Source organism: Camponotus floridanus, unplaced genomic scaffold (genome assembly GCF_003227725.1).
Source record: "Camponotus floridanus strain SB8 unplaced genomic scaffold, Cflo_v7.5 scaffold75, whole genome shotgun sequence".
NCBI lineage: Eukaryota > Metazoa > Arthropoda > Insecta > Hymenoptera > Formicidae > Camponotus > Camponotus floridanus.
Window position 1 is genome coordinate 528,858 of NW_020229844.1, and position 15,004 is coordinate 543,861.

The 15,004-nt window shown below is 40.6% G+C and overlaps 1 protein-coding gene across 37 annotated transcripts in view; it reads right to left on the bottom strand.

Annotated features, from left to right (window-relative positions):
- The window catches only part of LOC105256527 (microtubule-actin cross-linking factor 1), a 129,288-nt gene that overhangs the window by 31,025 nt on the left and 83,259 nt on the right, over positions 1–15,004 (bottom strand). For 36 of the 37 annotated variants that reach the window (XM_011266507.3, XM_020029160.2, XM_020029159.2 and 33 more), the window contains 2 exons: positions 10,253–10,368; positions 145–9,757 (listed from right to left, as the gene is read on the bottom strand). In XM_011266507.3, the coding sequence (XP_011264809.2) occupies positions 145–9,757; positions 10,253–10,368 (9,729 nt within the window). Of the gene's footprint in view, positions 1–144; positions 9,758–10,252; positions 10,369–14,462; positions 14,586–15,004 lie in introns of those variants that run through there. The other variant, XM_011266520.3, reaches the window with a different exon arrangement.

Consider the following 15,004-nt stretch of genomic DNA (forward strand, 5'->3'; position numbering starts at 1 on the left):
TGGAAACAGAATAGCAACGTAAAACTCGGTGAGAGAAAATTGTAGGAACTCAAAACAGTAAAACGAACGGAGGGCAAAAAAAGAGTCAATCGATGCGGGAGACGCGAGGATGTAAAAGACATTCTGCTTGTGATCCTTACTTACCCTGGCTTCAGCGGCGAGTATATAACCCCGCTCCAAGGCCTTCACGAAGTCGATACTCTTGCCGTCCGTGTCCTCGATTAACCTGCCCTCCACGGAATCTACTTTCCCACTATTTATCACTTCTAACAAACTCTCGATATTACCCGTCAACGGATCTTTAATCACAGTAGTAGACGGATCGATCAAACCCGATTCGATCGCGTCTGCCAACGTGAGACGTTTGCGATCTAACACTGAGGTGACAACAAATGGATCGTGAAAACCGCCTGTCGTCGGATTGTAAAGACCAAACTGCAGCGCTTCGATAAACGAGACGCCGTTTCTCGGAGTGATCAACAGACCGGTTTCCAGGGCCTTGGACAAACTGTACAATTTGGACGTGGCCGTATCTAGAACGTTACCCTTCTCCGCGTCCATCATGCCCTTGCGGAAGGCTTCCGGCAATTTTACTAGCTTCTTTTTCTGCGAGTCTTTGATTAGTGCCGAATCTGAGTCTACGATACCGAGGCCGACCGCCTCCTTGAGAGTCAACTGCTCGTTCGAGATCGGATCCGTGAGTTTGCCCGATTCCAGCGACAGATACTCCTTTTCGATCGCCTCCTCGAAAGCGAGAGGTTCCCTAACGAATATAGTGACATCGCCGAAACGCACGAAACGCGGTTCTCTTTTGCCTCCGCCGTTCAGTTCGATCGTGCCTTTGACGGATGAATCCACGATACCGTCCGCTATCGCTCTCGTCGTCGTTATGAACCGACCGGTCCTGGGATCTTTCACAACTGACGTATTCGGATCGATCAATTCGAAATTGATAGCTTCTTCTAGAGTGCACTCTTTGACGCTTCTATCGCCAGGTCCGACTTTGGAAACTTCTAAAGGTGATCGATGAGCCATCTGCTGTGCCAGAGATTTATCGATCGTGACCAACAAACCTCTTTCTAAAGCAACATCGATATTAAAAGCGCGCGTCGTCTTGGGATCCAATATTCTGCCTCGAGACACATCGACCGTTCCATCCTCGATTCCTGACAACAATGATTTGATCTGTCCAGTTGTCGCATCCTTCAAAGCGGTAGTATCTGGATCTACGAGGCCACAATTGATTGCTTGAAGCAGATCATGATATTCATTGGCGACAGGATCAGCGAACTTGCCACTGTCCCCGCGATAAAGATGACATTTGACTGCCTCCTCGATCGATAGAGGCATCTTCGACGTGACAATGAAGCCCTTCTTCCTCGCTTCCTGCAGATTAATTGTTTTGTCTAGCTCACGAATGACATACATGCCGCGAATATCATCGATGATGCCAGCGGAGATCGCCTCAGCCAAGGGAATGTATCTGTTAGACTTGCTACATTTGACAATTGACGTCAACGGATTTATCAGATCCACTTGACATGACTCGGCCAGCGTCAGCTTGCGATTGTTGGTCGGATGTACAAATTTGCCCGATGAGATATCATACATGTTCATCAATAAGGTCTCATAAAGACTGAATCCCATACTTTCAATGTCGACGATCAGGCCAAGTTGTAACGCGACTGACAACGAAACCGAACCACTGGCGCCTAATTCCTTGAACATACCGGTACGTCTATCGATCACACCAGCGCGACACGTCTCTGCCAACGATAACAATCGCTCGCCACGTTTGTCCCAGTAACACGGTAACGTAGGGCTGATAATGCATTTCCTCATTGCTTCGTGTAACGTTACGGTTCTTCCTGTACTAGAATCGGTGATTTTGCCTGTGTTATCGTCGTATAATCCTTGATGAATGATACGTTGTAAGGACACGGCGGCTCTGCTGTCCACGATGAGGCCAGATTCAAAGGCGTCCCTTAGAGATACGTTTCTGTTGCTTTTGCTAGGATCCTTGAGATAACCAGTAGTGCCATTCACGTAACCCAAATCTATAGCTTCCATCAATGTCATAGTTTTCCAGATGCTAGACCTTGTATCTTTGACGGTAACTGAATCAGCATCTATCAAATTCTTTTGAATAGCTTCCAATATTGTCAAATAAATTCCCGTCTGCGGATCTAAGAATTTATTAGTTTTCTCATCGAGAATACCTTTCGAAATAGCTTCGCTAAAGCTCATCGGTCTTCTTGTTTCAAGAAGCAGACCGCGTTCCAACGCTTCCTGAAAATCTACGGGAGGTCCTCTAGCATGACTGACTGTTCCAGACTTGGGATCGACAATCGAAGTCTTGATAGCCTTGTTGAATGTTATTACATCACCATTGGGATCTCGTACGATTGCAGTCGTCGTGTCTATCACGCCCATTTTAATCGCACGATCAGTAGGAAGCTTCTCTTGTGTATCAGGCACTGTGAATTGTCCAGTCTTTGGATCATATAAACCTTTGAATACTGCATCAGGTAAGGATATTTTGCGTTTCGCAGGAACGACGAAGCCACGATCTAATGCATCAGTCAACGAAAGAGGCACACTGGTACATGGATCAATAGCTGTACCAGTCTTTGCATTGACGAAGCCGTGTTTAATAGCGTCACCTAGAGATATAATATCATTATTTCTTGGATCTTTAATCGACGGACCGTCCTTGCTAATAAAATTCCTCTCAATCATTTCTTCTAAGGTATAATTATTACCGTCAATGTTAAAACTACCGGTTTTCGGATCGTAAACTTGAAGAGCTAAAGCCTCTTGCAATGTCCATGGCTTTACAGTACTCAAGATGTATCCTTTTTCAAAAGCAATGTCTAATGTCATGGAATGTGGATAAATCAGTGTTCCTTTTACTAAATCTATTAGCTTACATTCTTCTGCATCGCGAAGAGAAATAACTTTGTCTTTTCTATCGTCTTTTATCATTGTCGTAGAACCGTTTACGTAACCGATAGCCAATGCTTCATTCAGTGTTAAATTTTCCCCTGTCATGGGATTCAAAACGAGGCCAGTCTTTGGCGAATAATACTCCTGAACAATCGCATCGATCAATGAAAGCACAAATGGTGTTGTAATAATTAAATTTTTGTTAAGCGCTACGTCCAATGGTAGAAGTTCTCCTGCTCTTGTATCGCATAAACGACCTGTGTTGAGAATCAAGTTCATCGTCAGCGCGTCGTCCAATGAAACGGATGAACCGGCCTTGGTATCCTCGACCTCGGTGATAAACGCATCGACAATACCTCTACGGACACCCTCCTCGATGTCGATCGGTTGTTTGGTAAATGGATCTTGTATCTTACCCGTCTCGGTATCATAGAGATCTTTCCTGATGACGGCTTCCAGCGAAATCGGTTTGCGAGAAGTAGGCACAATCAGTCCTTGCAAAAACGCGGACGTGACGACATCGACTTCTGTATTAGTTTCCATATTGATAATGTCTTTACGCAGATTGAGAGCTTCGGTTTCCAGCGCCTCGGACAGCGGCATGAGCTCTTCAGTGATCGGATTTCTTACGCTAAGTAACTCAGGATCGATGAGTCCCATGTCGATAGCCTCACTCATTGATAATGCTTGTCCTGACTCAGGATTTTGGATGGTTCCTGTGATAGGATTACATATACCGATATCGATAGCTTCCTGCAAACTCAGAGGTTGCGCTTCTGTGAGTTGTTCTTTTTCTGATTCGTCTTCTAGTTCCTCTTTAATCCATCCTAAACGTACTGCCTCGAAGAACGGTATCTTCTTACCAGTTTTTGGATCAACCATGTAAGCAATATTTCGATCTATAAGAGGCCTGCTGATCGCCTCACGCAATTTCACATACAAATCCGTCTTAGAAGATAGATCCTTAACAAGCACCCGATCAGGATCGAAAACTTTCAGATTCAAGACTAAATCGTTGAAGGAAATGATAGTGCCTGTCTCTGGATCTAAAAACTTTTCTCTAACTGGATCAAATACTCCAAATTTCGCGAGAGCCTGAGGCGTCAATTCTTTCGTAATAATTATCGAAACTTGTTTAGGCATTTCTTCATCCGTGATTGTCGTTAATTTATTATCGTCCTCCATTTCCATATCCACAATGTCCATCTCTTCCGTGTATAAAGATTCTGTTTTCTGTATAGATGAATATTCTTCTGTCATCGCCTCGTTTGAATTTTTACTCTCTTGTGAGATAGGCGCTTCTTTGGATACTTCATGTGAATCGGAATGAGAAGGCCTCTGGCTAACTTGAATTTGTGTTGAAGTAACTTGTGTTGAAGTAACTTGTGTTGAAGTAACTTGTGTTGAAGTAACTTGTGTTGAAGTTTCTGCAGGTGTCTCCTCCTTTGCTGTATGTACGATGGATGGTTTCGCCGTCACGAGTACATCCGGCTTTGTTTCCTTAGATTTGTGACTTGAAATTGCGTCAACTACTGCTTTTCCAGCCAGAACCGGTGCGGCGATGACTGCCAAAAGACCCATTTTTGTAGCTTCTGTTATGCTAATTGGACGATTCTTCTGATCTCGTACGGTCTTCATTTTTCCAGTAGTGGGATCGAGTAGGCCTTTTTCAATTGCTTCCTTGGTAGTAATAGTTTCTTTGGTTTTTACATTATAAAGCACGGAATCAGATTCGATTAGGCCCACTTCCATTGCTTCCTTCAAGTTGTACGATTCATTCGTCTCAGGATCTTTAAACGTTCCTGTTGCTTCATCGTAAATCTGCTCGACTGCCTCTAACACGGTCAAACTATTATTGGATTTTCTAGGTGATACAGATTCACTCTTGCTAGATGAAGTATCGAGAATTCCTTCTTCGACAGCCTTGGCGATAGGCATTGTGATGCCAGTACACGGATCAGTATAAATACCTTTCTCCATATCCACGAGACCTTTCTCTACCGCGTGATCGAAAGACATTTTGATGTCTTTCGTCGTAAATTCTTCCTTGCTTTCCGATTCGTCTTTAATGATACCTCGTCGTCGAGCTTCTTCGACGGCAATAATATTACCGGTATTGATATCTTGCACCTCCATTGCGCTCTTCAGCGCGTAACCTGGCAAAAGTTCAACAGTCTTGGTCGTGATAGTGTGATACGACGTAATTGTCTCGGTGATAGCAGCGATCGTGTTCTCGCCGCGGACCGGTGGTTTGATGATAAGTAAACCAGACTCAACAGCTTCGGCAATGGAAATTGGAGTTCCCGTAGTAGGATGGAAAAATATATCATTATCTCTATCGATCAATCCCGATTCCAGAGCTTTCGTGATTTCTATGCTGTCAGGAGCCATTGGATAAGGTAATGCCATGATAAAATCTTCTTTTATAGCATCTTCCAATGGTAGATGCTCCCCAGTAATCGGATGACGAACTTCCTTTCTACTCGTATCTATCAATCCACGTTTTAACGCGACAGGGAATGTCATTCCGGCTGGCGGTATGTCAGAAGATTCAATTGGTTCTTTCAATTCGAATACTTTATTCTCTATGGCCTTGACTAGATTTACGCTGCCACCTTGTGTCTTCACCAACAATCTGTCCGGGTCAATGATATCGTTCGCGATAGCAGACTGCAATGTTTCTGTGCGACCGTCAATAGTAAACATCAAATTGGATAAAGGATCTACTATTTCACACACTATAGCTTCGTTGAGAGTAAGATGCGCACCAGTTTCCGGATGAACGATTTTACCTTCTAAAGGATCTAACAAACCTTGCCTGTACAAGCTGTGCACGGACAGACTCTTCGCCAAAGGCACTAATATGTGCGCGTTCTCCGGATCCAAGATTCCGCGATCGACGGCTTGTTTAATAGTGAGCACGTCGCCTCTTTGAGGATCCACAATCTGTCCTTGATCAGCATTTATTCGATTGTCGCGGATAGCTTCGGAGAGAGTAATCGGTTCTCCTTTCTCGTTGCACATTTTCTTCGCAAAGGTATTCGCTGTTTCTACATCGATGAGACCGCTCTGCAAGGCCTCTTCGACCTTGACTATTCTTTTTCGCATCTTTTGAAGAACGATAGGCTTCGCTTCCCGCTCAGGACTCTGCGATATAGTTCTCGCTTTACCAATTGTAACCTGATATCTCGGTTCGACCGTCACTCGCGCTCTGGTTTTCGTGGCCAGACTCTCGCCATCTGGAACGTCATTGATAGATGTTGACGAATCAGTAAATAATGCGCTTTTAGTATCTTCTTTCGGCACGTAAACTTTTTCAGATTCACCGTGTACTATAACTTGCGCGACAACCTTTTCATTTTCACCGTCAAATGTATCACCTGCAGATTCAACAATCGGCGAAGTTGCATTTTCGTGCATTGGAATGATACCACGTTCGATGGCAACTTCTCTTGGTATTTTCTGACCGGTTATTGGATCTTTAACCATTGTTCTCTGCACGGCTTCTATAGCAGCCGCGGTGGCCGCAAGAGGAGCGCCAAGAACGGATATCACTCCGAACTTTGTCGCATCAAGCAGTGATATCTTCCTGCCACCGTCGATTTTATATTCGGATGTGTTCATGTCAAGGATACCACGATTGACAGCCTCCGCCATGCTAATATCTTTACCGGTCGTTGGATCCTTAATAATTACAGCAGTAGATGGTATTGTTCCTTCGGAGACCGCGGCCAGGAGATTCGCAGATTTGCCGGTTTTCGTGGAGATCACTAAAGCTGTTCCTGGATCATAAATTACTCCCTGAGTTACCTGTACTGGATCTGGCATGGACATGTCATCGCTGACCTTTATTTCCGTTTGCTGAGAAGGATCGCCAATATGCGTCAACTTTACTATGTCAGGTTGACCCGAAACTCTTGTGATCTGCAAAAGTCTTTGATTAGCATTATCCTTGTCGGCATTCGAACCATCTTCCAATATAACCAGTCCATTCACGATCGCTTCTCTCATAGAAATTTTTTGCGGATAACTATAGTGACCCGTGGAGTCTAAAATATTTTTTTCCAAGCTTCGCACCAGAGATACTCTTCTCCCGTTGTTGGGATCGATAACAAAACCAGAATTTGGATTGATGATTTGCAGCTTAATGCATTCTTCAAAAGAAACTAATCTGTCGGTGCCTGGAATTATGAAGAGACCTGTCGCAGGATCAAATAGTTTCCTGTCGATAGCCTCGGCGAGTGTCCAACCATCCGCAGGCAATTCGAACACCCGTTTATCAGTGACAGCACGTTCGTTCTCTATAAATTTCATGATTTCTGATTTGTGACTTGTACTTGGTGTAGCTGTACTTGGTGTAGCTGATGCCATTACTTTTGTTTCCATATCTTGTTTTTCATCAGATAATTCATCAGGTAATTTAAGAGTACCTGTATGACTTTCTACATGTGTTTCTTCAACGAAAGTTCTTTCCAATGTTATCTCGGATGTTTGAGATTTGGTTGCCTCATTAATTGTCGTGGATGATATTGTCATTTCTCCAGTCTTAGGTACGAGTGAATCTGTCACAGAAGAAATAGAATCAGTTACTGGCGATGATGCGATCGTCATCGTAATAGAAGAAGATTCCTTTCTCGGTGTGGAAGACGCTTGTGGAGTTATCTCTTTGGTAATGATAGTAGTAACCGTTCCAACTGCTCTAGGTGGTGACTCGCTTCTTCTAGATATGTCCTCGATACTTGCCGTTAGAGTGCTTTCGAAAGTTGTGTGTGCTGGAGTGTGTTCTCGAGACGAGTGCACAACATGCTGACGAACATCAGTACCGAGCAGACTCTGTTCAATAGCATCTTCGATAGACATCGTCACTCCCGAGTCAGGATCTTTAAATTCATTTCTACTTTCGTCAATCAATCCACTATTTAATGCTTCTTCATAACTTATCTTGTAGTCTCTAGTAATAATTTCACCGGTTTGCAACGTCGTTACGTACTTTCTGATGGTTTTCGTTACAGTTTGAGTGGTGACCGCAATATTCAGCATACTGGTGAGTAAGGCAGCACCATCGGGAGTGATGAGTCCACGTTTGATTGCCTCTTCCAATGGAACTATTCTCTTACTACGCGGATCCAGTAATTGACCGGATTTTGGATCAAGCAGTCCGAGCAATACGGCTTCCAAAACGCTCACTTCGCGTCCGTTCTCGATGATGCCGATGCCACGATTCAACATCTCTATCACTTCCGGTCTAATATATTCTTGTTCTTCCGCCTCGCTCAACGAAACAGTCTTCCCAGTTTTCAGATCGATCGTGAAGGTACCGCCGGACTTTGAGCTAATCAGACCCTTCAGCAAGGCCGCATTTAGACTGATATATTCGCCGGAAACTGGATCTTTAAAACCGTCGATGTCAAAGATAGTTTTCTGCGTCACCGATGTAATCAGGCCTTTCTCAACGGCTTGAGGGATAGACATCTCCTCAGCCTTTAGCGTATCGCGATATACACCTTCGACTTTGATGATACCAGTAGCTAAGGCATCCGCGAGCGTAATCATTTCACCCGTTCGAGTATCTACTATAGATTTGACAATCTCCGAATCTAAAACACCTCGAGATATAGCTTCCAATATCATCAATTTGCTACGATGAGCCGGACTGACGATCCTGCCTCTATCGTCAATGATCTCTAAATCGCAACAATCCTTGAGCGTCATCGGCTTAACAATCAACTGACGACGACGGGCTTCCTTAAACGGCAACTTCTCCATCGACAAACCGTGCATGTACCTGCCGCTTTTCGCGTTCAATATCCCGCGTTTCAAAGCATCAGCCACCGTCACTTTAGTGTCGTTCCGTGTGTCCACGATCTCTCTTATCTTCGAATCGATAACACCTTTGTCGATCGCCTCGTCCAAGGGATAGGACTCGCCAGTGATTCTATCGACGACGCGGCCGGACCGGTCATCCACCAGACCCTGCGATATCGCGTCCGATAGCGCGACGGCATTGCGGCTCACCCTAACGGTCACGTCCACCTTCGTAAGATAGCCCCGTGAGTATGCTTCCTCGATCGAGATCCGCTCACCGTTCTCGGCGACGACCTCGCCCGTGGCCGGATCCAACAAGCCTTGCCTCATCGCATCGACAACGCTAACCCCCGCGATGGCGCCGCTCCCGGCGCCCTTGTCTTGTGCAGTCGTTACCTTAACTCGGTCTGCGATGTCCGCTCGCTCAGCGTCGCAGAGCTCCCGCTGGATCGCCTCGAGCAGAGACACCCGACGACCCTCCTCGGATTTCACCCCGCATGGACCTAACAGCCGATTAGCCAGAGCGATGTCGATGATACCGTCGCGCGCGGCCTCCTCGATCGACACGCTCGTCCTGCCATCGCTCGACGTCACGATCCTACCGTTTCTAACGTCGAGGATCCTGAGCCGAATCGCCTCGCCCACCGTCAGGACCTCGCCGCTGCTCGGATCTACGATACCCCTAACGTCAATCACGTTCTCCGCACCGGTAACACCCCCATCGTCGACCCGCGGTACCCTTCTAGGATCCCTAAGCTCGCTACTAAACCCGCCGCTGTCTACGACGGATGAGAAGTCTTGCTGCTGATGTTGCCGTCTATTGGAGCTGATCTCACTCTCGTGCGAGCGCTTGAGCAGAGTTCCATCGGCACCAATGGGTGAAACCGTGGCTCCCGGGCTGGTGGTCTCGCCATTTGGTCGATACACTTGCTCCGCGTTGTAGGTTCGCTTCGAGATCTCGCTCGAGAAAGTCGTCTCCGTAGACTCATGCCTTTCAGAGGTGTATCTGCAAGAGTAGTTATGTTAAAAGATGTAAAATGAAATACTTTGCATGTACAAGATGTCTCACAAGTGATAGCAAAGCTTGAAGAGACGTGTTATTCAGATTAAAATAAAATAAATAATAACAAAATAATAATAATAAAATAATAATAATAAAATAATAAAATAAAATTGTCCGGAAATGCTATATGTCCTTTAAAATTTTCGGAAAAAACTTGAATTTTCTCTATATTAAAAATCTAAACTCAAACTTTGACGCCAAAAAAATGAATAAAATGCATAAAAATATGTATATGCATAAATTTGTTAAGCTAATTTTATTTTAAGATAATTCTAGCTTATTTTTATCTGTAAAATTGTCTTCCCTTTTCCTGCTCTCAATTTTGAGACATCCTATATAAATATCGTGAAAGAAGCTTGAATCTATTTTTTAAAAATAAAGTGAAATGAACCGTTTTGAAAATAGATTCTTCATACTCTGCTTTTAAGTTATACTCACTGCGACTGAGTGTAATGTGTGGTCGTGGATGTGTAACGTTCCTCGCTAGTAGTGCTTTCATATATGTTGAATTCTGTGCGGAACGTTCGCAGTGGCCTTTGTTCTTGAAGAACACGCTGAAAGTAAATATTGCATAACTTATATGAAACATTTCGGAAACATATAAAATGTGTGCACAGACTTTACAATATATATTCATTCTAAATAAGTACATTATACATGTACATTATATTTAGAATGACTTTTGAAAGGTCACTTTATGCAGATTTTCGCAGAGAATCTTTACATATATATATTTAAATTTTTACCAAAATCTCAATTTTTCTTCCATAGTCATCATAAAAAAATATAATATATTATAATATATTATAATATATTATAATATATATATTATATATATATATACATATACATATTATAATATATTATAATATATAATATTTTTTAATATCAAAGATAATAAAAAGAAATATTCCTCTTCGAAATCATAGAGTTAATGATAAAAATAATCTTAATCCTTAAGAATAAAATTTAAAAATATATTTCTTGATAATAATTTATTAAATCTAGCGGGAACAGCTAATGTTATTATCATCTTTATGAAGATTAAACACATCTGAGCCGACCTCTAATTCCTAAATCGGATTGGCAATTACATCACGTCTATAATCGTTATATAAAAATCATGAATTTTTCGTATTTTCGTTATACGTTATGTTTACAATTTGTAAGATAACTTTACAAAGACTCTTACCGATTTTTCATTTAAATTTATAATTTTTCTAAATTTTTTTCAATGGAGTCACCATAAAAAACTATTTTTTAATATCAAATATTCTTAAAAATAAAAAAATATATATTTTATAATTATTTATTAAATCTATCGTTTACGAGAGCAATTAATATCAGTATCATCTTTACGGAAACATTGGATCATGAGTTGATCTGTCACTTTTAATTCCTAAATTGGATTGACAACTACATCACATCTATAATTGTCCGCCATAAAACTCGTAAGTTTTTCATATTTAAAATCGAGTCGTCGAGACGTGATAATAAAAGCGCAAGTTTATATGCGAAAACTAGTGTATAATTGAACCATATGGTCAACAGGCCAGCTCTTTCAACTCAAGACGGGACTCTTAAATAGAGTAGTATTTGCGACGCATGTTACTATTTTTAAAATTCTAATGCGAAGCAACATGCCTTTCCTTTAATTACCTAATTCCATACACGACACACGGCGTATTAAATAATTTCAAACGCAATACACCAGCTTAGACAGCCATAAAATCACCTTATGCAGAATGTGTATCTATTCAAATCTTGTAAAAAAAATTTCCTGATCTTCCAAATATTTTTGTTAAAAATTCCAGGTAAAGAGAATATTTTTAAGATTTTTTTGATGCAACATTGCAGGTTTTCTACGTTTTTCTAAAGAGTAGACACCCTGTTATGTTATCGCAAATGCGAGACGATTATCCTTATCATTATTTACATGTGAACTTAAGATATGAAAGAACACGTGCGACCTGTTATGAATTGAAAAATACTCCAAGATACTTGAAATCGATAAAATAGCGAAATATAGAATAAAATAATAATTTAGTTACATCAAAATATCATTTTGCAAAATTCATCTATTTCTATGTACATAATTTTAAGACGAGACATGAATATTACATCGAAATGTTGATGTTTGAAATCACTCGAAAATCGACTCTAAAACCTTGAAAGAATTTCAGGAAATCACAACTGCGATAAATATAGATAAATTAAAAGATTATTTAAATTAACATCAAAGTTGTGCTTGAATAAAACAAAACTAGCGACTTATGGCAATCTGTATAAATAAAAAATACATCAAATTTATCGCCAAAATAATAGTTTCATCTCTCTGTGACAATTGCTAATTAATTTATGGATTTCATATAAATGAATCAAATCAATTTGTTTCAATGAAAGTAAATCTAAAATTATCGACAAAAAATTGATAACATAAAATCCGTGATTGATTTATCTGTATCATAAATTCGATCGAAATTACAGCTGATTAATGGAATCGCTGAGCTCCAATATCGATTGCCTTTGGTTGCAAAAATTACATGTGCGTGTTTAAAATTTATACCGTGTAATACAACTAAAAAATAATCGGGAAGTCATTCAACTCGCCCACGTAATACACAGCATATGTATTTCGAGCATTTCGTTTCACTGTCAGACACAATTTCGTTACTATTGAATTGTGATGCACGAGCGATATATATCTACGCTCTTTTAAAAGCTTCGGTTTATTCACATTTGTTACATTTCGTTACGCGATAAATGGAGGTCGAATAAAGGGAAATGATGATTGTTTCAATTTTAGAATATTAATAAAACTTTCAAGCTGTCACTGCACACTGAGGAAAAAATTATCTTGAAATAAAAAAAATTTAGTTAACTCAAGAAAGCTACTTATTCGGTGGGTACTAATCACGTATTTACTTATATTCAAAACGTCTGTTTGCTTAAGTTAAGTATTTATTTACATATGTTTAAAAAAATATATATTCTTAAAAAATATAATTTTTAATTAAATATTTTTATATTTTAATTTTACAAAATATTTATTAAAATGCATTTTTTATTCCCAAAAATTTTAAGTTTTTTAATTTTGAAAAATAATATATTTAATTTAATAAATTATAATACATATTTTACGAAAATAGTATTTAAATATAAAAAATATATAAATGAAAATAATGTACTTAATATAACATGCATATTTAATTAGAATTAAATGCTTTTGCTTAAATGAAATAAACAATTCCTTTCATTTAGAGCAAAAGTTTCAAGAAAACAAATTTATTTGATTCAACAAAATTTTTCCCTCAGTGCAATAATGAAATTGAAAGGTGAAACATCGAGACGAGAGAAACTTGCACAAAATTTCGATATCGAAATCGATTCCGCGTATAATCTAGAAAACCGTCGTCCAAAATATACCGGCTCAGTATTTGTGGGTCACCCTGTGCACGCGTTAAAATAAGAATCCGCTATTTAGACGCACGTTGTACGCGAATCTAAAGACGCGAGCTCTCCCGGGGAAAGTAACAATGCTTGGTCGACGCGATGTCTGTCAAGTCTGCGAATGCATTCGTATTTCTACGTTTAATAACGTTTCATCGCGAAAATCGATCGCGACAAGAGTCGTGCTAACGATAAATAAAAGACTTGCAACATCGGCGTAGCCAACGATAAGAGTGTAATGATAACTTAGTCAAATAGCAGCAAAAAGTTTCGTAAATGTCACACATACACGTGGGAATTCGTGCTGACTTTGTCATTTCTGCTTAAATTAGAAAGTCATGAAGGAAAATTATTTCAATTTTTAATACATCGTTCAATGAAATGTTGACAATTCCGACTTATTTCACTTATATAAGCATATATCTGCGTACATATGCGTATATTCGCGTTTGATAAAATCTAAATGCGAATATAGACGTTGGCAATAAAGTAGCACGAGTGAATGTCAGTAATAAAGTCAGTCGATATTCGTAATAATAATAAACATGGTGAAATATATGTAAAAAGTATTCCCAGATGTACCCATCGTAAAGAGAATGACACACTGATCGTTGGTAAAAACAAGCTCTCAAGAATTATTTATTATTGTAACTTCGCGATATGAAAATTTTGCAGACGAATTTCACAAGATTACGCACTCGCAATTTGACATTCGTTTCATGTCACCTTAAGAAAAAGGAACACATTTGAAAATTTAATTCGGAAAACGCGTAGAATTTTAAATAAATGCAATTAAGACTGCGGAGGATTTTTTTTTCTTCCCGATCAGGAACGTCACGAGTCATCTAAACATATGTTAACTTACAACTTCAAAATTGCGTCATTTTACGTGTAATTATAAAACTTTCAACGCACGTTAAATGACACTTGAAAAAAAAATTAAAAAATAAAATAAAATAAAATAAAACAGATAAAAGATTCATTGGCTGCGGTCTTCACTTGTCAAACACGAGCACTATCGAACTCCGCCTTGATCGACACTTTCTTACATACATATCCCGCTAATAAATTTCGTCATTTCGAATCTCCTTTGTCAACTTGTCACTACATCACGTGGAGTCATCATCTCCTTCAATTTCGCTGACGAATCCTCGGACCTACCGGCATCCGAGTCGAGCGGTATGTCATATCTTCGTACCTTTCGCACGATCATCGTGATGATCGCTCACATCGGAGTCACGTTTCTATTTATCTAACGCTACGACGACGAGGACGACGACGTGTCTGATCGACCGGCGAGCATGCTCGACGTAGACGGCCAGCCGGTCCCTCACTACGGCTTCCTCGACGCTCCTCTCGGACGAGGCGCGAGGCGAGACGCCGCCCCCAGTGGCGTTGAAGCGTGGGCGGTCGGAGGGCGCTTTGGGACGTTGAGGATTTTGGCGAATTAAAACGTGCGGCCTTGGCCAATTTAATCATCTGCAATTTAAATGGCCCTCATCGGGTTACGCAACCCGGGCTACGTCTTTATTCTCGAGAGCGACAGAGACAGAGGGAAAACAAGTTTCGCAATTTTAGTGACGGTCGATGCGAGCCAAGTTATTGGATGCTTTCTCACGTACTTCGAGAACGCTAAGGATGCGACTAAATATGAAATATCAAGATTCTCAGGTGATTAATTGATATCTGTTGCGCAACAGATAGTCGAGATTATTCGCGGATGTTATTCATTTCTGACTC